Source organism: Cheilinus undulatus, linkage group 18 (genome assembly GCF_018320785.1).
Source record: "Cheilinus undulatus linkage group 18, ASM1832078v1, whole genome shotgun sequence".
NCBI classification, from domain to species: Eukaryota; Metazoa; Chordata; class Actinopteri; order Labriformes; family Labridae; genus Cheilinus; species Cheilinus undulatus.
Window position 1 is genome coordinate 25,740,930 of NC_054882.1, and position 22,282 is coordinate 25,763,211.

The window sequence follows — 22,282 nt, forward strand, 5'->3', positions numbered from 1 at the left end:
CAAAAGAAAAGAGTCGCTGTGTCTATAAGGTGAAATTGTAAAGCTGCTCACCTTGATTTGAACTCTTTACTTTATAGTTTATGCAGTAGATGTGTTGATGTGTTTTGAGTGTTAATGTACTTCTTTTAAAAGCTAGATGCTGCCATAAAATGTACATAAAGAGGAAATGAGTCATTGCTTTCTGCTCTCTGACAGTGTGAGGAGGAGTAACTGCTACATGGTGTGGGGTGGTGACGTCACAAATGCCGCTCACGCCTCCAGTCGCACCAATGTGGACCTGGAGATTGGCTGTCTGATAGACCTCGCCACCGGCATGGTGACGTTCACCGTCAACGGAAAAGAGATTTCCACATCCTATCAGGTACTGAATAACTTAAGTACTAAACCAGGAAATCCATCTTCTCTCTTTGCATATTCTCTAAACAGAGCCATGACGTCTCCATTGTTGAACGTCAGACTCTCCCTTTTCAGATTTACTCTGAGAACTAAATCTGACAGAACCTTTGGAAGGGTATAATCTTCTTATGTTCTCCCTCACTGAAACTCTGTGACGCTTCAACCAACGCTGACTCATCTCGCCAGTTATCATGCAAACCTGCAAACACACACACACACACACACACACACACACACACACACACACAGGCACACGCTTAGCACCGTCATGGAGTTTCATGATGCATCATTAAGCTGCTTTCTGCAAGTCAGACTCTCTTGCTGCACCTCAAGCTGCTGACGTGTTCTTGTTGTTTACTATTTTTCTGCTCCAGGTGGAACCAAACACCAAGCTATTTCCTGCAGTGTTTGTGCGACCAACAAGCCCGAACCTCTTCCAGTTTGAGCTAGCCAAGATAAAGGTAGAGTGCACATTAACACAGAATCCTTCAATCCAAACATAATTGCTTGAGCTTCATTTGAGTCTTTCTGCATCACCTTATTTTCCCCTGAAATGCGCTAAGAGGTGCAGCCTTTAGCTACACCCTTAAGGCTAATATTTTAGTGTGAAACAAAGATGCTAAAAGCTTTATGATGTTATCTTCAAGGAGAAAAAAAGAAGATAGTGACGGAACAGACTAGGCAGATTTTGTACCTCATTCCACAGAGAAATGGTTGCATGCAGCTTAAAAAGACTGTCTCCTCCTGGTTAAGAAGTAATCGTTTTTTCAAAACTTTAACAGCAATATTCATCCATTGTCATGTGACCTCTCCAGAACGCCATGCCTCTGTCATCAGCCATCTTTAAGAGCGAGCTTAAAAACCCAGTACCTCAGTGCCCGCCCCGTCTAGATGTCCAGACCATCAATGCCGTGCTGTGGAGCCGCATGCCAAACACCTTCCTCAAAGTGGAAACAGCCAGAGTCAACGAGAGGCACGGCTGGGTGGTGCAGTGTGTGGAGCCCCTGCAGATGTTGGCCGTGCATATACCTGAAGAGAACAGGTGCTTCAGGTTTTACTGTGCTGGTGTATGGAGTTGATGGGTTTAGGTTTGAAGTAAAAGGGGCAGTACTTGGAGGAAAATTAAGCATATTGCTTCAGGGATGGTCTAGCTGTTTGGTTGTACCCACGTTTAAGTCTTGCATGTTGTTCTCTTCTCTCATCCCTGTTTCTGACTCCATCCTCTGCCCTTGCTCTCTCAATGAAGGCATCTAAAGCCCCTAAATAATATTCAAAAAACAAAACACATTTGCTCCAGTTGAGCTCAGCCTGCAGTCATTTTTGTGAGACAGACCCACAGTCTGGGAATTTTACCGATCACCTCTACTTGTCACTTTTTGTCATGAGTTTTGAAATATTTTCAATCAAAATGCAGGATTTGCATACAATGAGGAAAAAAATTGTAAAAAATGATACCTGCCCCCATTGATCTGGGCTTTGTCACTGCATATTAAAGCATGGTGTGATCTGTGAAGCGGCCACTTGCAAGAATTGGAGCAAATTTTTAATCAATTCAGATAGCATGTAGTGGTCGGTAGTGACAGCTGCACTTATTGTCATGATGGTGTAAGGTGTGTCTAACTTTTTAGAAGATAAATAGGTACTAAAAAGGCATCTTACACATCGATCTTTTTAAGTAAATGGAAAAAAAGCTTTCTACGGTAAGAAGGTGCTTAGCTTTGTTTCAATAGTGATTGGTAAATTGGCATCGTTTATACAATCCCTGTCCTAGTGTCATGACTGCTTAGAGAACCAAGTGTCACATTCAAATGGAAGACTAAACCCAGTTTTAAAGTGGAGACAGTTATGCCTTCAGTATTTATATTTTCTGGCTGCAGTCCATTTATTTCTGACAGACACTCTCACAACCACTCTCAGAACAGAAGTACACGTTAAAACTTTCAAAAACAATCAGATTAAACTTCTGTTTCGGGTAAGGGTAAGGGTTAGGGTACCAAAAGTTAAGTTAAAAATCTGACATGATAGATCTGATTTAAATCATTAAATGAAGCAGAGTAAACAGTCTGAAACATGAAAAAAGCTCGTCCTCCATGAAAACATTCTAATGCAGCATAGCTTATGCAGACCACATAACTACATAACTAATGAAGCCAAAGCTAAGCTATATTGGCTTATGTTTATTTTTGTTGTATTTATTAAATTTATTCAATAGGGACAATACAAATTGTCTGTTACAAACAAAATATACAAAAGTTAAAATTAAAAGACAAAATAGTAAATTTTACATCAAAGTAGTTACATAAAATTACAGCAAAACATGGAGTAGTTTAAAGTGCTCAAATCTCTGAAGATATAGTAACAATAGTTACCTAGCTAGCGTAGCTAAAGTGAGCCACCGTTAGTGTTACTATCCCAAAATAGATACATGCATAATCGAATCACAGACCTCTGATCTTATTCCCCTTTTTTAATGAAATGTTTTGTGTGCTGTTATGCCAGTCTTTGTTAATGAATGAAATTGAATGAAAAAAAATGTTGTACTTGCAAATTATGGCATTTTCTTTCTGTGATAAACAGTGTCTCAACTGAACGGTTTGTCTGAGTGGCCATCAGAAATGTACGGTCTGCAGTCGGACCCCTCACTATATTTTTTGGAAAAGTTTGGGGTTCAGAGTCTTGCCCAGTGGACTGCAGGAGCTAGGGACCAAAATACTCTTCCACTAAGCCACAGCTGTCTAGTTTGCATAAAGGCTCACTTCCATTACCTCCTGGCAGGCTTGAATAAGTGTGGCCCATGCGATGAGTATCATGACTTTGTGAATAGGAAACAATTTTTGTCTTACTTTTCAAACCCGTAGTAATGCACCATGGGAATGTGCACACAGTCACACAGCCACAGTCACCCAGACAAAGCATTATGGGTGGGCCTTATTGGTCTGGGCCTGCTCACTTGTCCAATTGGCCTACCCTAAATGATTGGGAGATTGTAAAATTTCCTTGCATTTACTTTTATTGATTCATATTTGAATGCCACTTAACTCCTAAAATACAGTCACAGTTATCCTGTATGAAATTATAACCAAGACTGTAATTTTCTGAACCTCTTTTGATTCTCTAGGTGTGTGGACATCATGGAGCTGTCCGAGCAGGAGGACATGAAGAAGTTTCACTACCACACCCTGAAACTCTACTGCGCCCTTTGCGCTCTAGGAAACACCCGTGTGGCCCACGCCCTCTGCAGCCACCTGGACCAATCGCAGCTCCTGTACACCATCGACAATCAGTACCTCTCTGGGATGCTACGTGAGGGCTTCTACAGCGTCCTGATCAGCATCCACCTGGAGACTGCCAAAGAGGCACGGCTCATGATGAAAGATGAGTTCATCATCCCTGTCACAGCTGAGACACGATCCATACGCCTTTTTTCAGATGCTTCTAAAAAACACCTCCCCCCAGGAGTGGGGCTTAGTACCTCACTCAAACCACGCCTCAACTTTGCTCCACCTTGTTTCATCTGCACCAAACGGGAGCAGCATCTTTACAGCCCCCAAATCCCTCTAGATGTTCTGAAAGAGAAAGCGATTTCAATGTTGACAGAGGCTGTTCAAGGCGGAGGGCACCACATTAGAGATCCTGTAGGAGGAGGTGTGGAGTACCAGTTTGTGCCAATCCTGAAGCTCATGAGTACTTTGCTGACTATGGGTGTGTTGGGCAGCGAGGACGTCCATAAAATCCTGCTGCTGATTGACCCAAATGTTTTCAGAGAGGCGTGGGAAGAGGGGGTTGTCGGGGCGACAGACAAAGAAGGACTGACAGGGGCGGAGGAGAAAGCAGTAGAGGCTGGCGAGGAGGAGGCAGCCAAAGAGGCTAAACAGCCAATGAAAGGGCTGCTGGAGAAGAGACTACCTGAGCCCGTTAAGAGACAGGTAATTATGAGCACATATGATCTCTTACATGTGTTGTAACCACTGAAGGTGAAATCAATGAACATCTTCATTTAAAAGAGATGATTCACACCAAAAGATAGCTGTCAGCATCATCATGTTTCATAACCAATCTGCTGTTATAGACCCATTTAGAAGTCAATCACACATGAAATGGCTATGTCACACATTGAACACATTTCCGCTCATATAAATGACTCTTAAATAAGCAAAATACTGTTAACCAGATGGCTGCATGTGTTGGTTTAGTATGCTCATTCATTTCAGATATATCCATGTGTTAGCCTTGACATATCCAAGCAATTTACAGAAAGTGAAGTCATATAATCTTGACAGCCATTGCATCATACGTTCAACATTTGTGAATGTATGACTGGATTTACAGACTGGAGAACTAAATGACTCTCTGGTGTTCCTCTGTGTGGTTCAATCAAATCCTCAAAAATGTGCAAAAACTTCTCCCAACTTAAAAAAAAAAATCCCAAAAAACATCCATTAAAATGAGAAAAATTTTGACATAAATTCCTCACCCAAGTTTTCAGTCAAATTCCCCTAAATTTCCAAGACATGCCAACATTTCTAGGAAAATTCTAAACATTTGTTTCAAATCCCCTAAAAATGCCCCAAAAAGTCCTCAAACATTTCCCAAAACTTAAGGTTAACCTTTCATAAAAGCCTAAAGATTTGATTAACATACAGTCTTAGAAATGTTCACCAAAGTTTCTAGTCAGATCCCTCAAAATTTACATACAGATTCTCCCCAAAATTCCAAGGAAAAATTGTGGAAAATTTCCAAACAACTTCCCCCAAACTTTGAAACATATTCCCGAAAAAATCCATGAAAAATCAGGGAAATTTTGACAGAAATTCCCCACCCCAAATTTCAATCACATTCTCTCAAATTCCTATAAATGTTTTGTTTACCAAAGTTGACCTATGCTTTCCTGGTAGTGTCCCTAACATTGTCTTAAATAGCTGTATGTTCTTATATATCAGTTTTTCAGGGAAATGTCACCAAGAAAACGTGAAAAGTTGTCTGATGGAATCCTGTCATGCCATTGGTACCTGTGGACCTGGAAACTTTACCCTCCAAAATACAAGTCAGATCAGTGTTCTTCTGCTGAAAAAACAAGTCTTCCCTTTCTACTTTTGGTTGGTCAGTGACAGAGAAGTGGCAGTCAACTGAGGGATTAAACCAACTTTTTACATTAACTATTCTGTTACATTTGTACCACTATTTTTAGTCACATCAAAAACACAACAGAACACAGTTTTTAATGATTAACCCCCTCCAAAAATAAACTCTATAAAACCAAAATACAAGTAAGGAGCAAAACAAGACACTTTAAGCAGACAGATACTCCATTCTTCTTCACCTGTTTTAGTACCTACTTCCTGAAATTCCCAGTCAGTTAATTTTGTTGAATAAGGTAAAGTTAAAATATTTTCCTTCAAACATAATATACCTGTCCTTTGTCTCACCCCCGGTCTCCTGTCAAGATGTGCGAGCTGCTTCACTATTTCTGTGACTGTGAGCTGAAGCACCGTATCGAGGCCATTGTGTCCTTCTCAGACAACTTCGTCTCCAAGCTGCAGTACAACCAGAAGTTTCGCTACAACGAGCTGATGCTAGCCCTCAACATGTCGGCCGCTGTCACCGCCAAGAAGACCAAAGAATTCAGATCGCCCCCTCAAGAACAGGTGAGACGAGGCTGCAGTCACCGCAGGGCTGCTGGGAATGAGGACACAGGGGTCTAATTTAAATGTAAACAAGAGTGTCTCATTGTCTGCTGTGCATGCTACTGAAATGTTCTTATTCCCAGTACAACACTGAGTAGGTTAATATTATAAATATTAACAACATTGAGAGCATACCCACAATAACAGATGCTCAATTTGTATCTATGTATTTATGTCAACAACACCTTTTTAACAGCAGTGCATCCCAGTTACCACAGCAGTATTTGGGTGTCATTTACTACCTTTCTAGACAATGCATAACATTGCATAACATTGACAAAGTGTTGTAGGAATTATCCATTCATCCATCCATTTTCTTAACTCCTCATCCCAATGAGGGTTACAGTGGGCTCGAGTTTTTCCCAGCTGTCATTGGGCCTCTGGGACCAGATGCAGTTCAATCACATGACTGACATACACCTTCATGCTCTCACTCACACCTGCGGGCAATTCAGAGTCACAGATTACGTAATGAGCATGCCCAAAGAATGTTGGAGGAAACCACAGTACCCAGAGAGAGCCCCCCATGTGCATGAGAAGCTATTGCAAACTGCACACTGAAAGGCCCTGGCATTCAAAACAGAGACCTTCTTGCTATGAGACGACAGTGCAACCACTGCAACCCTGCTGTCTGTTATAAGAATTATTAACCATGCTGAAAAGTACAAGTCATCTGAGGTAGTGCTATTCTATTTGTATTTCCAAATATATCAGAAATGCAATGCTCTAAAACCCTGAAAAAATATTGACCATGAGCCTTAACCTGGATGTGTACTGGGGTTTAAAATGCAGTGTACTATAGGGAGTGACCGACTTCAGGAGCTTGTTACCATGACTCAGCTGCCACTCAGGAAAGGCTATCATAAAAAATATCATCAACACGTCACGAACATTTAAGAAAATGACAGTGTCTATGTAAAATATTTATATAAAATGTAATTTGGCTTTTTTTTGCAATAAAATGACAAGAAAAGCTCTTTATTGTCAAAGTGAAAACAGCTTTCTACAAAGTAATGTCAAATAGTCAGATAAAAACAGTCAGAATACAGTAGATGCACCTTTGTCTACAATCACAGCACTGAGTATGTGTGGATAGGTCTCAGTCAGGCTTGCTCATTTGGACACTGCAGTTTGAAAACTCCTCAAAGAAGCTTTAAATAAACCTATTTACTTACCAAAAGAACTAAAGTTTATTTTATTTGCATATTTAAAGGCATTGCACATTATCAAAGAGTTCACTTCTTTTGGAGGCTTTAAATACAAACAAGGTAGATGGGTTAGAAAACTTCATTGTCAAGTAAGAGAGTATGAATTTAAGTGTTTTATATCTAAACCTGGCAGCAAAGAACAAGCACATGCTCCTGACAAGAGCTCTAATCATCCAAAACAAGTAAAATAACCTGTGTGGGTGTTTCAAGGGCTCTTTAATTTACAATCATTGTTAACCTCAGGACTGTTATTAATTTAAGGTCTGCACAGAAACATCAAACTTTATTCAATTTAGAAAAAGTCTGCAACTTTTAACCTTATACAATAAGACATGACATAGACTGAGATGAGCCACGTGGAAATACCGCTTCTCCCCCCCTCACATCACAGCTGTGTTATCTTAAACCCAGCATCCTAACAACACTTCACACCTCTCCTCATGCGACTGACAATCGCTCACATGTTGTGCATGTGACCTTATTAAAGCTCATGTGACTTTAAATAAAATGCAGATCAGCCATGGTGGGTAAATGCCAGGGACTGTGCATCTGTTCAGAGTGATGACTCCTAAAATCTGTTACATGTGACCACACAGACAGCCTGCAGGCTCAACACTTCAAATGATGCATGTAACTGGATAATTCATCTGGAGATGTTACATAACTTCTGTGATTTCCTACATATATGGCCACTATTTCTCCCACCCTTAGTATCCCTATTTTAAGATGTTCTGTTGCGGTGTTTTTAGAATAATCTAGAGCAGATCCTTTCTCAGAAAACACTCTTTTTGTGTGTTGAACAAAGCCTCAAGGCCAAATCATCCTTCTTGTCTTTGGTGTCTTTGCTTCAGTGAGAGTGCACTCTCATGCACACGCATGCTTCGTCCCTGAAGGGTCACAGTGGGAGATGGAGTTCAGCGCTTCACTGCTACTTTAATGAATAGTCAGAGAGTCCTTCGGCCTGTGAAGCAAAATTAAGATGTTTCTTTTTCTCTGAAAATGTTACAATTAAATCACATCATAAATAGCTTTTCGTGTGATGACGGGGAGAAGTAGCAGCCATTTCTCAGCTGCATTAAGTGTCTTCTTGCATATTTTTGTATTTTAGATCAACATGCTGCTGACATTCAGTACCGGAGAGGACTGTCCATGTCCAACAGACATCCAGGAGGAACTGTACGACTTTCACAACCAGCTGCAGCTTCACTGTGGTGAGATTAGGAGACAATCTTAAAAATGAGATGCACATTTGTATTAAACTTAATAAAATTCATGTTGTAGAATTTGTAACAGGAATTGCAAAAGATATATCAAATGTAAAATATAGAAGACATAAATGATAAGAGAGTCATTTCCGCTCCGTTCTGTCAACATCAGTTGAATAACAACAGTAATTGCTTTCAGAAATGCCTTTTTCTTTCATTCTACCTCTGCCTCTCTCTCTGTTTCTGCAGCAGAGTTACACTTCACTGCTTCTCAAATTGCTCTGACATCTTGATGTTTTGATAAATAATTGAATTACCCAATTCTCTGCGGTACAACTGATCCAACGGCAGTTTCAGCCATGCTGCAAAGTGCCGACCTGTCATGGAACCGCCACACACAGAACAATAACACACAGCTTTAGATTGCAAAGAAACTGCAGATACTGTACATCTCATTCTGTTTACTATATACATGACACGCCTGCTAACCCCACAGGAAGCCATGCTCGGCAGAGATATGGTTTTAATAAGCTTTGATCCACGTGTTTATATAGTGTGTCTTTTCGTTTGTACTGTGTAGGAATCCCTATGGAGGAAGATGAAGATGAGCAAGCTACATCTATCAGAGGTCGCCTCCTAATGCTGGTGAACAAGATCAAAGGCCAGGCGCACAAGGCAGAAGAGCCAACAGAAAAGGAGAAAGCCACGCCATGTGAGAAAAACACTGTTTTTATCGTTAAATGCACTAAACTTATGGTACCTGCTTTATAATACCTGGGTCTTAATGATCTAAAATCTAAGCGCTAATTTCTGATTGGCTTGAGGATGTGGATGCAAGATTTTCATGCACATATTAGCACGTTTTGACTTTTCCACAAAATTCTAATATTTTGAGATAGTGGATTTCTTATTTTCATGGGTTGCAAGCCATAATCATAAAGGTTAAAACAAAAAAGTCTATTTTGAGCAGAGCTGACGTATGTCTCAGCCATCACATAGTCAGTATGCTTCGAGGCTGAAACAGATGCTGGTCTTTAGACCACAGCTCTGATTAATGCTGACGTAGTTTATAGATACCTGACAGGCTCAAAATTCAGAGACAGTTTAGTGGTTGAAAGGTTTCAGCAACAGATTTATTTGCAAGAGATTGAAAGTGGTTCATTTTGGTTCATCTTTGTTGGGGAATAAGATGCATGGATCAGTGAAACAATAATTTTTGCCAATATGTATGTCATATAGGCCTCTATATTCGTATATGGCCTGTTAATATGATAAAATATTGACTGAGGGAGATTTCACAGTGAAATCTGGTCAAAACATAGACCATGAGTCATGCCTCCAAATGCACTTTGAAAAAACTTTAACCTTAGTTCAGCTTTGAGTGTCTTTTTAAAAAACGAACTTGATTTGTTTGTTACCATGGCAACATAATGAACACAATAGAACCACTCAAAGCTTTTCTATGACGCACTCCTTGTTTGAGATTTTACTTCTAGGTCAGCATGGCTAAAACTTCCATAAATAAGCGTCCTTAACACAACCCTGAAGCTGTTGTTTTTTTTTTTTACATCATGTACAACATTTGTTATTTCCATTAAAACCCAGGCTCCTTTCACATGTTATCCTTTCATTCTGCCTTACATTGTGCGTGTTTACGGTCTCTTTCACCTTGTTTTGTACGAGCTCTCTGTCTATGTTCCTCACTTAAAGAGAGGATTAGAAAACAGGAGACCCTGTTTTGCACCTACAGCACCCTCAGTGTTGCCTCTATTTGTCTGCTTGTGTCATGTGGACTGTGTCGTCGGGTGGAAGTCATTTCCATTTCAATTTCTTTTCAATTTTATTATGGTAATACATGGAGCCGGATGGTGGAGAGGCTGTAGAGTGGAGAGCATCTTCTACCAGCTGCTGGAGATGAGGAAAAACAACAAAGGAGGAAAAAACTGTTATAACACCAGATTTTAATAGATCTTTAATAAATCAAACCCATTGACATGTATGTAGATACTACACAATAATGAGCAAACACATGGAACAAATAACATATCATTGCAGTAAACACTAACAGAAGTGAAACAATGAAAAACAAGAAAAACTAGGGCAGCAAGCAGCACTGGAGGGCCCTTGCACCCCGCTGCATGCCGAGTTGTACTGTGATTGCTGCTTTGTAGTAACTGCCTGGTATTGGCAACCCATGCTGTGTGCTGCAGCGCAGCAGAAAGATCATGTAGATCCTCTAGGACTGTCAGTTGATGTAAAATAATGAGGTTATTGTATTTTGTATATGAAGTAGTATTGCTCATCATCACTAGGTGGCAGCCTGTCAAAGCAAGATGCTAAAATGTAGAGCTGATGAGGCTAGGACAGATATTTATTTAGTCAAATTCAAAGTTGGGACATTTGATGTCAGAGTTGTTACTGGCCTCTTACAGTAGGTGGCGCCACAGCAGTTTTTGGGTGTGTTTCTATTCAAAGTTTTGAAATTTATAGAGTTTGAAAGACACACGTCGGGTCGAGGAGACGAGTCGGAGCGTAACAGAGAGGAAGACAGCTAATTGTAGCGAGGATACTCACAATGCTGGGAGGAATAGAGGAATATTCACCCTCTGCCATGATTTCCAGTTATCAGTGAGACCATGGGCGCATCTGATATCACCCGTAGCGAAGCCTCACTGTGTTTCCACCCCACCGGGGAGGGAGTAATTGGCGAATGCTGTGGTGGGGGGCACATGGGGACCAATCTAGGAATTTTTTAAAGGATTCTTCACTACTGGGAGATAGGGCTAATGGCGGAGGTCTGCGCTCTCCGAGTGCTCTTCTAGTTTTATAGGTGGAGTCATGGTGTATATGCAGATGGAAGGTCATAAGCCTTGGTGTAATGGTGTCAAGGGGCTGGCCACAGGAGGTGCTGTGATCAAATTAAGGATTTTGATGGATGATTTATTCAGGCACAATGTGCGATCATCCTTGTAAAGTTTGGCAATGATTGACATAAGCAGTTTAAAGTTATATGGAATAGTTGTGCAGAAAACAATGTAAAAATAGGGTAACTAGTCCCCAGTCACAGCCACACCCTATGGAAATGTTTTTAATGACTTTAGATCTCCAACTTGTCTACAATCACTATAAAAATTCTGGAGTCAATCAGATAAAATCCCTCAGACTAGTTTGTTAAAAAAATTTCTCTTTTGTTTATGTTAGCCTTGAGTGTAGGAGGCAGTGTATTATTTGAAACTTCTGATTATTTTGAGTCTTTTTTCTGACTGTTAGGTTATTGCTGCAATTTTTCACCTGGATATGATTGAAAATTTCCCTGTTGTGGCAATAAAGAAAGAGACCCTTGTGTCAGCGTTCAATTTTCTAGAAAGGGAGTTTTTTATTCCTTTCAAAAATCCTTCTGATAATCTCATGGCCTCCCAATCTATCCCTGACAGCACCGCTGGCAGCCAAGTGTGGCAAAATTGCCCATGGACAACACTGCTGAAATATGTGTTGCAGTATGCAGGTGGAGGAAGGTAATCAGCCCGCTGAGATTTGGTGTGACCCTGACGTGGAGCTTATGAGACGACCACACTGATCCAACAGGAGGGAGGCTGAATGAAAACAGAGCGATAGAGGAGGGTGTATTTTCCTTTGAATAAGTGCTCTGGGAGGTGTTGGTGGTCTCTGCAGGGTGTCGTGTGAAAGCTGATTGATGAGAGGGCTTGTTTATGGTGGCAGCGGCGGTTCAGGAGCATCACATCTGCTATTGAAACTGGGAGTACTGGCAAGTGATGAAGAGAGTGGAGTCATTGAAAATATTTACAGCCAAATGCCTCTGTCTCTTTGGTCATCATTATGTAGATTAAGACAAAGTGTTTGATTTTATGATTCAGATTTACATGAACTTCCATAAAGACATCTGTCTTACAAGAGAAGAGGGCAGATCAGCTTCTTTGTAAGATTGTTTCAAATTGTTCTTCCTGCTGCATCTGGTTCAAGTGAAAAATAGACAAGCACTCCAGTAATTAGCCTTCCCCCTAACTTTACAACTATGGCCAGAGCAGAGAGACAGAAATTGGGGATTAAATTTACTGTTTTCTGGCACAAATCTCTCTGTTAAGAAACTTTTTATGTCCCGTAGGCCACTGTGGCTGGTAGATTTGGGAAATTTACCTCATGATGAACAGAAACACAGCATGTAGCTGGCTGTTAACTTTCAGTGAAGGCAGTGACACTGGCTAAGAGACTGTATTAAGATAGGCTGCTCTGTGATTTTACGTTGTTGTAGCATTAGGGCAGGCAGGGTAATTCCCCATAGCGACTGGGGACGTCATGAGCTGATGTATTTTCCCTGCCCAAATTAAACCAAGCCAGGAAATGTTTACAGCAACCTTTCTCAAACATATCGAGCGTTTAGACAAAAACTTGAGATTTCAATTCACAGGGAGTTTAACTAGTTGAGATTAATGTCCAAACGAAACTAAATATTTTTGCTCATATGATGCTTTCACTTAATTTTTTTGACTTGAATTTTTTATTTTATAATAACCAAATCAGTCATGAATACATACAGCAAACATCTTAGTCTGTTACAAAAACCACTTCCCACCCCCCACCCACAAACTAAGAGGGGTCAGCATACCTTCATGTGGCTAACAATATAGAAATAAATTACATTACCAAAATAACACATGACAATGTTCTTTTGTCTCCTACCAAATCCATCAACCCACTGCTCATGCATTCTGTCTTCACTCAGGCCTGTTAATGGTATCAAGATACATGCCCCATTTCAGGAAGTATTTTTCTGTTCTGTCCTGAATCCTGTATGACACTCTTTCATAAGCAGCAACAACACCCAGTTCTGTTATCCAGTTCTGAAAAGGAGGTTCTCCAGAGCAGATAACACTTTAGAGTCCCCAAGGACATACAGCATAGGACAGAGTACAGACTGGCTTTTTATGACATTAACAATGTAACCATGTATCCTTATCCAATACTAATGAATCATGGGACATGACCATAATACATGTATCAGTGTACCTCATCCACACAACATTTCCAGCAGGTAGCTGAATCTTTTAAGCCAAGTCTAAAAAGCCTGCTTGGGGTCCAATAAAATCAGTGCAGAATTTTAAATGCTTTCACTTAATTTGACTAATCTGTGAAAGCCTTTTAATGCAGTTTAATGCAGTGCTGCCTTTTTGTCTAAGTGCCTCTGAGCAGGCTTACAGTTGAAAACAACTTGTGCAAACATATGTGAAGTGTATGCAAAACATGAAAAAGCATTTTGCGTAGGTAATAACCAAAGCCTCGACCTTAACCTAGAGCCAGAATAAAATAACATTACTGACAATAAGTGGTGAAATTTGTAAAAACAGAAGATAATTTTACTGTGGACGTGGAAATGATTTCCGCTCCAGGAAGACAACAGTGTAGCTGATCATAGAGAATGCACTGCTGACACCAAACAGTCAATACAACCATATTTTACAGAAAACCTTACACCTAGGAAGAAATTGTGGCATTTTAGTTGCTCGTGCTAATTTTAAGATATATCATAAAATATTACTACTTTTACTACTCATGCTGTTAGCATTATTACTGGTTTTGTAGTCATATAGGAAAAAATAAGATGGATTTATTTATATACATTGAAATTTTTATATAAAAAAATCACATCTTTCATGAGAAGAGGATTTGCTGTTAGGGAGGAGGATGATTTATCCTGCCCTGTTTCTCTAGCTATATTTTCTCCTCCCTTTGTCAGATCATCTTGCTCAGTGAAACCCTGAAGATACAAAAAAGCCTGGACGTCTCAGCCATTATTTCACTGGGACAAAGTAAAAGGAAAGGAGCCCTGAGTTCTCCCTTTTCTCCCCTCTGATGAATTGTTTCTCCACCCGCAGCATTTAATGCTCTGAGGTGATGAAATGGGTGCGAGAAGGCAAAGAGATTTTGTGTGAACTGTCATACCAGAAGAATTTGGCCTTCATCAATGTAATACCAAACCAGTCAGATATGGAGCTATGCCTGTGAGCTAGTTCAGGCAGAAAAACTCAAGCTGCACTGATTTCACACTTGGCATGTGTCAGGGTTGGAGTGGGACTCATTTCAGCCCTAGAGTTTCATGGCTCAGAGCAGCCCACTTGAGTGCACAACCTTTAATGGGTTACTTAGGCTAATTGTGGATTTAGTATTTTCATTAGAATACTATACTGAACTTTTTTCAATAGCAGCCAAGTCAGTTTTATTTTACCACTTAAATCCTACCTGCTGACTCTCATAGCTTGTGTCTGGTAGTGATCTTTACTCTCACTGTCAGCAGGGAACTGGTTTAGAGGCAAATGCTGCAGTGGGCTACATAAAAAATGTTTCACACTTAGTTCTTGTAGCCACTCTTTACATAGAACTTATTCATGTTCCTGTGGTTTATATTTGGCTAAATTACACCACGCAATTCACTGAATTAATTCATAAACTTGGACGGGGGTTTGCATGCTATATGTTGTGTTCTGTGTGGCGTATCTGACACTGCTAGCTTACCTGTGTCATCTCCACCTGGCAAAATTACCTTAAGCTGCAAGCTGTTTTAAAAAATATATCAAGTTTGGCACATGTGGCCGAAAGCTTTCTGATTTTAAATCTTATCTTTTTCAGTGCCACCTTTTCTCTTTTATAACCCATCTTTTTTCTGTGTTATCATCTGGACTTTCTTAGGTTGGATGGATTAACCAATTTCAAAGAGCTAACCTAATCACAGAGCCAAAAAAGCCTACACTTCCAGAAAGATGGTCACCGATGGACCTCCCTGACCAAGCTGGTTGACTGTTGAATAGGGAACATTGCTGTCAGGAGATGCAGTGAGAGAGAGAGAGAGAGATGTAGAGACAAGGGAGTTGTGAGGAGAAATGCTACTCAACCAATGAGTGCTGGGAGTACATCCATGCATTTTATTAAACTCTGTTTTTCTTGGATAACAAGTAAATTATGATAATTTTTTTTAGATTGTAATGTGTTTCATCCCTTTTCTGTGGAAAACAATACTTGTTGTCTTATTTTGGTGTTTTAGTTCCTCGAAATATCTAGAAATTAATCAAAATTTACACTGTATCATGCAAAATTGAAAGAATTCTATATATGCATATCTATCAGTTTAGGGTTTCTTTAATGCAAGCTTGTCCTGTCTCTTTGTTTGGTTACATTTTGCAAACCTTAATAATTTGTGATAAATAGATTTTTTTTTGTTGAAAACTATCAAAAATTTGGGTTGCGATTTCACATTCAGGAGGTGATGGTGGGTCCTGAGTCTAGACCAGTTGAGAACCATTGCACTAGATGGTTTTGAGAGCATCATGAGGCCAGATTTACCACCTGACAATCAGAGAGGCATGTCTCGGGGACTCAGTTCTTCAGTAAAAGTACCTCAGAAATGACCTAGGAGTTGAAACAAGGAGACACTGGAGAAACTCAGGTCGGATTGTTACACCCCTTCCCCAAAACACCCAACAAAATTAGATAACAAAGGTTGCTAATAGGAAAACTAACAAAAACTGCACACTCATCAGTTTTGCAAAGAAGAATGGAGTAAAATTGTGTTAGCCTGGTTGAGACCTGTCCACACAGACTCAGCGCTGTGATTGCAGCCAAATGTGCATCTACTAAATATAGACTTGAAGGGGGTGAATGTTTATCCAATCACTTATTTTACATTACATGTTTTTATTTTATTGACATTACTTTGTAGAATTAGTCTTTACTTTGACATTAGAGGGGTTTTTTCTGTCAAAAAATAATATATTTACCATGACTGATTTATAAACTCCTAAAAGGGTAAAACATCAAAGGGGGTGAATACTTTTTTATAAGCATTGTAAAGGCTCTGACTGGGGGGTTAAGATACCTTAGGATCACTCTGATTCTCATCTGTCCACAGAGTCTGCATGTTGCGTTATGAATCTGTGAGTAGTGATGCTCTATGCTGCTGGAGTAAATGTTTAAAACCATTACAAATGTGAGTTGTATGACTAATCATTGGTTGCAGCGCAGTGAGGGGAAAGTGTTAGAAGGGTGTGTCAAGAGCAAAGCTGACAGATACTGTGTTTGATAGTGCGACAGAAGGATTGTCAGATGTTTTAAAGCATCTTGGTAAAGAGGAAGAAATGTGGCTTCTCATTTTAGAACAAGCCGCCACTTCTGCCCTCTCTCTGACACCCACGCAATCCTATGTGGTGGCGGGATCAGTTTCCACTGACGGTGACGCTCTGCAGCCTTCTCTCCACTCACACAAAACACACAAACCCATAACATTACACTGATTGACAACCTGCTGTCATACAGTTTTTAGAAAACCAAGACATCCAATCACCCAGACGGTCACAAGGGTCTTAAAAACACAATCACCTAATTGCAATACTTTTAAGGAAATCAATTGCACATAAAAGGCTCCGTCTTTTATGGTTTTGGAGTTGTTTAATTGATGCCTTTTGCTCCTTTGTGTATTCATACCCTAAAGAACAGACTCACGAATAACTCACATCCTATTGATCCACTTTTAATGAAGCCTTAAGGGTACTCTACAGATGAGCTGTCCAAACAAATGCCTCAAATTAAACCACAAGAAGAAGAATAAAACCATACAGAACTATTAATATCTATGTCCACTTCCCTTCACTAATTTGTTACATAATACGACTTTCTTTACGCTTCAATGATAATGTGTCTTTCTTTTGAATGAGCTTGCATGCTGTGTTTTCTTCTCCATCAAAAATAATTCGTAGTTGAATAACTGCTGATTCCATCAGTGTAATAGCTGGGGCTTAAAGGTGGTGATAGCATGCATGTAGTTCCTTAAAGATTTTAAAGTCATGGACTGTCCTTAAAGTCATAAACTGTCCTTAGGTCCTGTTTGCATCACTGTGCCTCTTTATGAAAGCATCTTTTGAATTATGAGTATATAAATTATAACAGTCAGTCAACTGGAGGCCCCTTTTTGCATTATGGTAATAAGGCTTTCTAATGGTTGTGTGTGTGCCTCCATGTGACAGTGCATTTAAGGAGGAAGTGGGATTGCTCTGTCCTAGTGTGACCTTGGTGTAAGTTAATAGAAGCAGAGATGCAGAAAATTTCTCTCTTTATGCTAATGATATGCTGTAAGAATTGCAAAACTATGCAGTGAGGACTTTCTCTGATATTCTGAAGGCAAATCTTATCAGAAATATATTTTTTTTATTTGCAATTTGTTATTGTAACTATCATTAAAGGTAAAGACTTCGAATGCAATTATTTAGGCCTAAAATGACTATAGTGTCAGGAGTCATTTTTCTATCCAATATTAAAGCTGCACTAATGAATATTCACAGCTTAACATTGATTACTGTGTAAAAACCCACTTGAGCTGATATATCAGAGAGTCAAAATACAACTACGCACCTGATCATGTAACATGTCTTCCTAGTTGTTTTCTTAAATTATGAGACGACAGCTGTTTTTTTTATTGCAGCTTATCTAACACACACCTAATGACAGCAAATCAAGTGATAAGCTGGCTACGGTAAAAACATTAGCTATCAGTAGCTAACAGGAAGAGTTAAAAAATGGAAGTGATAAGAACAATTGATCAAGGTGCTGTGCCCATACAATGCTTTATTGACAAAAAAAAATGTAAAAAACTCTTCATGTAAAAGTGAAAATAGATTTCTATGAAGTAATGTCAAATAAATAAAAACATGTAAGGTAAAATAAGTGATTGTATAAATATTTAAAGTGACTGACCTACAACAGAGGTCCAGCCCATTGATGCTAGTAGTCTCACAATTAATGAAAAGGGATCACCTGAGTGTTACATGAAACCTTACATGTAAAAGGCTTAAATACAGAGAAACAGTGCTTAGAAGAAAAAGGAAGATGTTTTAAAAATGTAACGCTCTTTATACATAATAAGTGGAACTTTTCCTAACTTTGTTTACAGCTAACCTAAAGGAACTGATCTCTCAAACGATGGTGAGCTGGGCTCAGGAATGTCACATCCAGGACTCCGAGCTGGTCCGTAAGATGTTCAGCCTGCTGAGGAGGCAGTACGACAGCATCGGAGAGCTGCTCCGAGCAATGAGGAAGACTTACACCATCAGTGCTGCCTCGGTCCAGGACACCATCAATCTCCTGGCCTCCCTGGGCCAGATCAGATCTCTGCTCTCTGTCCGTATGGGGAAAGAGGAGGAGAAGCTGATGATAGATGGACTTGGGTAGGTTGTGTTGAGTTTCATCCTGTTAAATTGGTTTATTGCAGTTTGAGTTTGGTATCAAGATTCTTTGTCTCTTTTCCAGGGATATCATGAACAACAAGGTGTTCTACCAGCACCCCAACCTAATGAGGATACTGGGCATGCATGAGACCGTCATGGAGGTCATGGTCAATGTGCTCGGAGGAGACAAATCCCAGGTTTCACTGCTTCTCCCTATGTATTTAGAGAGGCTTACCCACGTTATTAAAAAGGCCCATGCTGGTTTTGTGCTAAAACCCCTGAAATGATGCTTCTCAGCCAGAAAGTTTCTGCTTTAAGCCCAGTTTTGCTTGTTATCATACATGTGGGAAGTCTGGGTGCAGGGTCTGGTCCCAGTAGGTGGGCTCTCTTGTCAAGCTTACAGCAGCGTCTGTGAAAGGGCAGAAAGGGCAGCCTGTGGCTGGCTGGCTGGCAGTGTGTGAAGGTGTCAGACCTTTTAGACATTAATTAGACACAAAACATGCTGGGGACTTCACAGAAACAAGTGCTGAGAAGGCCATTAAAATAAATTTAAAAAATAAAAACACATACCATAACCACTGTTTGAAAAAAAAAAACTTTTTTAAAGGGAAAATTATTAAGAATTTCCCAGACGTCAAGAAAGTTGATAGGTTTTGTGTTGTTTTGGGCCCTTCTTACTGAGTACAGAATTCTAGGCTGTGATTTTTGAAGTTTTATTGTTTTAACATACAATTTCACACAGAAATTTGACCCAAGTTGGTTTGTTTATGACATTTCACAGGAAATAGCCTTTCCCAAGATGGTGGCGAGCTGCTGTCGCTTCCTGTGCTACTTTTGCCGAATCAGCCGTCAGAACCAGAAAGCCATGTTTGATCATCTAAGCTACCTGCTGGAGAACAGCAGCGTGGGCCTCGGTGAGTTAGCATCTCTATCAGAGAGGCCATCATGGTTCACGCTGCAGCCCAGAATGCTTTGCTGATAGCTCACAGGCATGAGCAAGGAAAGACACTTTTAGCTGCTTTTCTCCGTCTTATTTCAAATTTATCCATGAAGTAAAAACTGTGGTTTGCTTTTTTGTTAAAACACATTATGAGGTTGATTATATGGTAAATAGATTCCTTAAATTTAAAACAAGAAGTAAGGTGGAGATAAGCAGCGCTTCTATTTACCATCTTTTGTTATTGTTTTGGCAGACCCAGCATAATCCTGCATACATGTAACCCTCTGAAAGGCTGATTTAAAATCTGCCAGGATTCTCATTAATATGTCTAACACATTCTGCTTTGCCATCATGGGACTTATTCTGAGCCTCTGCACTCACACATATAAGCCCTAGACCTTAAAAGATGTGTGTACGTGAGTGTGTGTAATTGTGAGTCAGAGTGCTGAAAATCTATCAGAAGAGCGAGCAACTCATCTCCCATTCTGTTAGAAGACGGCAGTGCCACAGACTCAGGGAGCACCCTGCTGGGGTGAGAGAGCGTCTCTGCTGGGTGCAGACGTCAGACACAGGCACACTCACATTAAACAGGTGACAACCAGTTATGAGGAACCTTAGAATGAGTTTTATAAATAAACTGCATAATTATAGTCTATAAATAGATGTAAACAGGCTATAATCTAAGTAATATAGAAACTTTCTGAATGCACATTGGATCATAAAGTGGTCATGACTAAATGTGTCTATTGCATACAGGAGTGGACAGTAAAGAAGTGAATTTACATGAGTGCTCTACTTATGTACATTTTTTAATACTGTGCTTTACTCCACTAAATTTCCATGAATGTTCTCATTACTCACTACTTTTGCTCTGAAATCCAATCCCAAAGACAAAAAACTGTCTTCCTTTAGTTCTGCATGTGGTTTGCCTAATGCCTAGGTCATACTACACAATAGTGTCTGTTTCCATGACCACTGTGTCAGTTTAGGCGACCACAGAGCCATAAATATGTCACCTGACTTGACAATACATGACAGACTACACAGTGGCACCTGACCAATCCCCATAACCGATGTGATGGCATTGAAAGGAAGAGAGGCGGAACTAGATGAAATATCAGAAGAAAATTTAAACGAAGATGCACAGTGTAACTGGCAAGATATTAATATCAGCAGATATATGCTTAAAAATGTCATAATTGGTTTGAGGAGATATAAAAATCTTTGCCAGACCTTCATCAGCTGAACTCTTTTATTTGTTCATCTTCATTTCTTAAGTGTGCTTTAGGGACTAGAGTGTGTTCCTTTGTTCATCCTTAAACTTTAAAATGTGTTTTAGAGACTACAGTTTTAAGTCTGGCTTTCATTTTTATATTGGTATCTAGGGGTGCGCTATATTGGATTTTTGTTGATATTCAATATAACCTTAACCCTACAACTTCAGTCCTTAAAACACACTTTTAAGTGTAAGTAAGGATAATGAATGCAGAGAAAGACTCAGCTGATGCAGGTCTGGTGGTCCAGCCAAAAAGTCAGCAAATTTATTTGTTTGTACAGCCAATATTTACAGGTGATATAGGCAGAATTTTGTAGCCAAAATCTCGGTTGTAAATAGCTGTTATTTTTTATAACTAATTCACTAATTCCCGCTGATATCTACCAATACTGATATCATACCAATTCTATCATGCATTCCTGTTGGTATCAATCAGTATTGGCTAAAGTGAGTTTGAAAATACGGGCATATCGAAGATACTGCATTACGTTCTGCTTTACTGTACTGTATTAACATCAACCTCCTATGGCCCAGCATCCTCAAATGAGGACATTATGTTTTGGGTTCCCTACGCCATTACTCTTAATTTTGCTGAACTTAGACCTGCTAGCCTCATTTGTGGACACTGTCTGCCATTTTGTGATCAATAAAGCCCATATATATACAGTGCTTAACAAATTTATTAGACCACCACCCAAAGTAAGGTTTATGCCACAGCTGCCCTAAATTAACAGCATTGGTAATTACCAAAATCATTTTTTATGTTTCTGCAATGGTTAATACACCAATATGTAGAAGCTCTTTAACCCAAATGATATTTTTAATGCTAAAATATAATTATTATTATTATTATCCATGAATTTTCAAATTTACTGATTTATAAAAAAAACTGAAAAAATAGTAAAGCACATTATTATTTCTTGATTAATATGTCAAATTATAGTTATTTACTTGCATTCCTGAACAGAAAAATGAGTTTAAGTGGTTGAATGTTATGCTTGATTCATTTCTGACATCTCAGAGAAGCCCAGTGAGCCAGCTCAGATTTGGGTATAAAGACGTGAATTCAGTTTGAAATTCCTCATTCCTGTTCAAAATGGTAAATCATGGAGAGCTCACTGAAAATGAAAGAGTCTGCATCAAAGCACTTCGTGGTGCTGGATGGTCTCTGAGACAAATATGACAGGTGGTCTAATAAATTTGTTAAGCACTGTATATGTAAATATGCAGGCATAGAAAATGTGAATGTGAAACTTTTGTTCTTTCAGGCTATTTCCAACTCTGTCGTTGCACTAGTTTGGTAGAACTGCCCATATTGTTTTGGGCAGTGCCTTGGGTGGTGTCTTT

General features: G+C 39.6%; 1 protein-coding gene across 1 annotated transcript in view; it reads left to right on the forward strand.

Moving 5' to 3' along the window:
• Positions 1–22,282, forward strand: part of LOC121526088 (ryanodine receptor 3-like) — a 140,330-nt gene that overhangs the window by 60,555 nt on the left and 57,493 nt on the right. Inside the window, 10 exon segments of the mRNA XM_041812420.1 lie at positions 196–361; positions 771–857; positions 1,212–1,438; positions 3,515–4,322; positions 5,841–6,041; positions 8,397–8,499; positions 9,074–9,205; positions 18,446–18,719; positions 18,802–18,916; positions 19,501–19,633. Coding sequence (XP_041668354.1) covers positions 196–361; positions 771–857; positions 1,212–1,438; positions 3,515–4,322; positions 5,841–6,041; positions 8,397–8,499; positions 9,074–9,205; positions 18,446–18,719; positions 18,802–18,916; positions 19,501–19,633 — 2,246 coding nt within the window.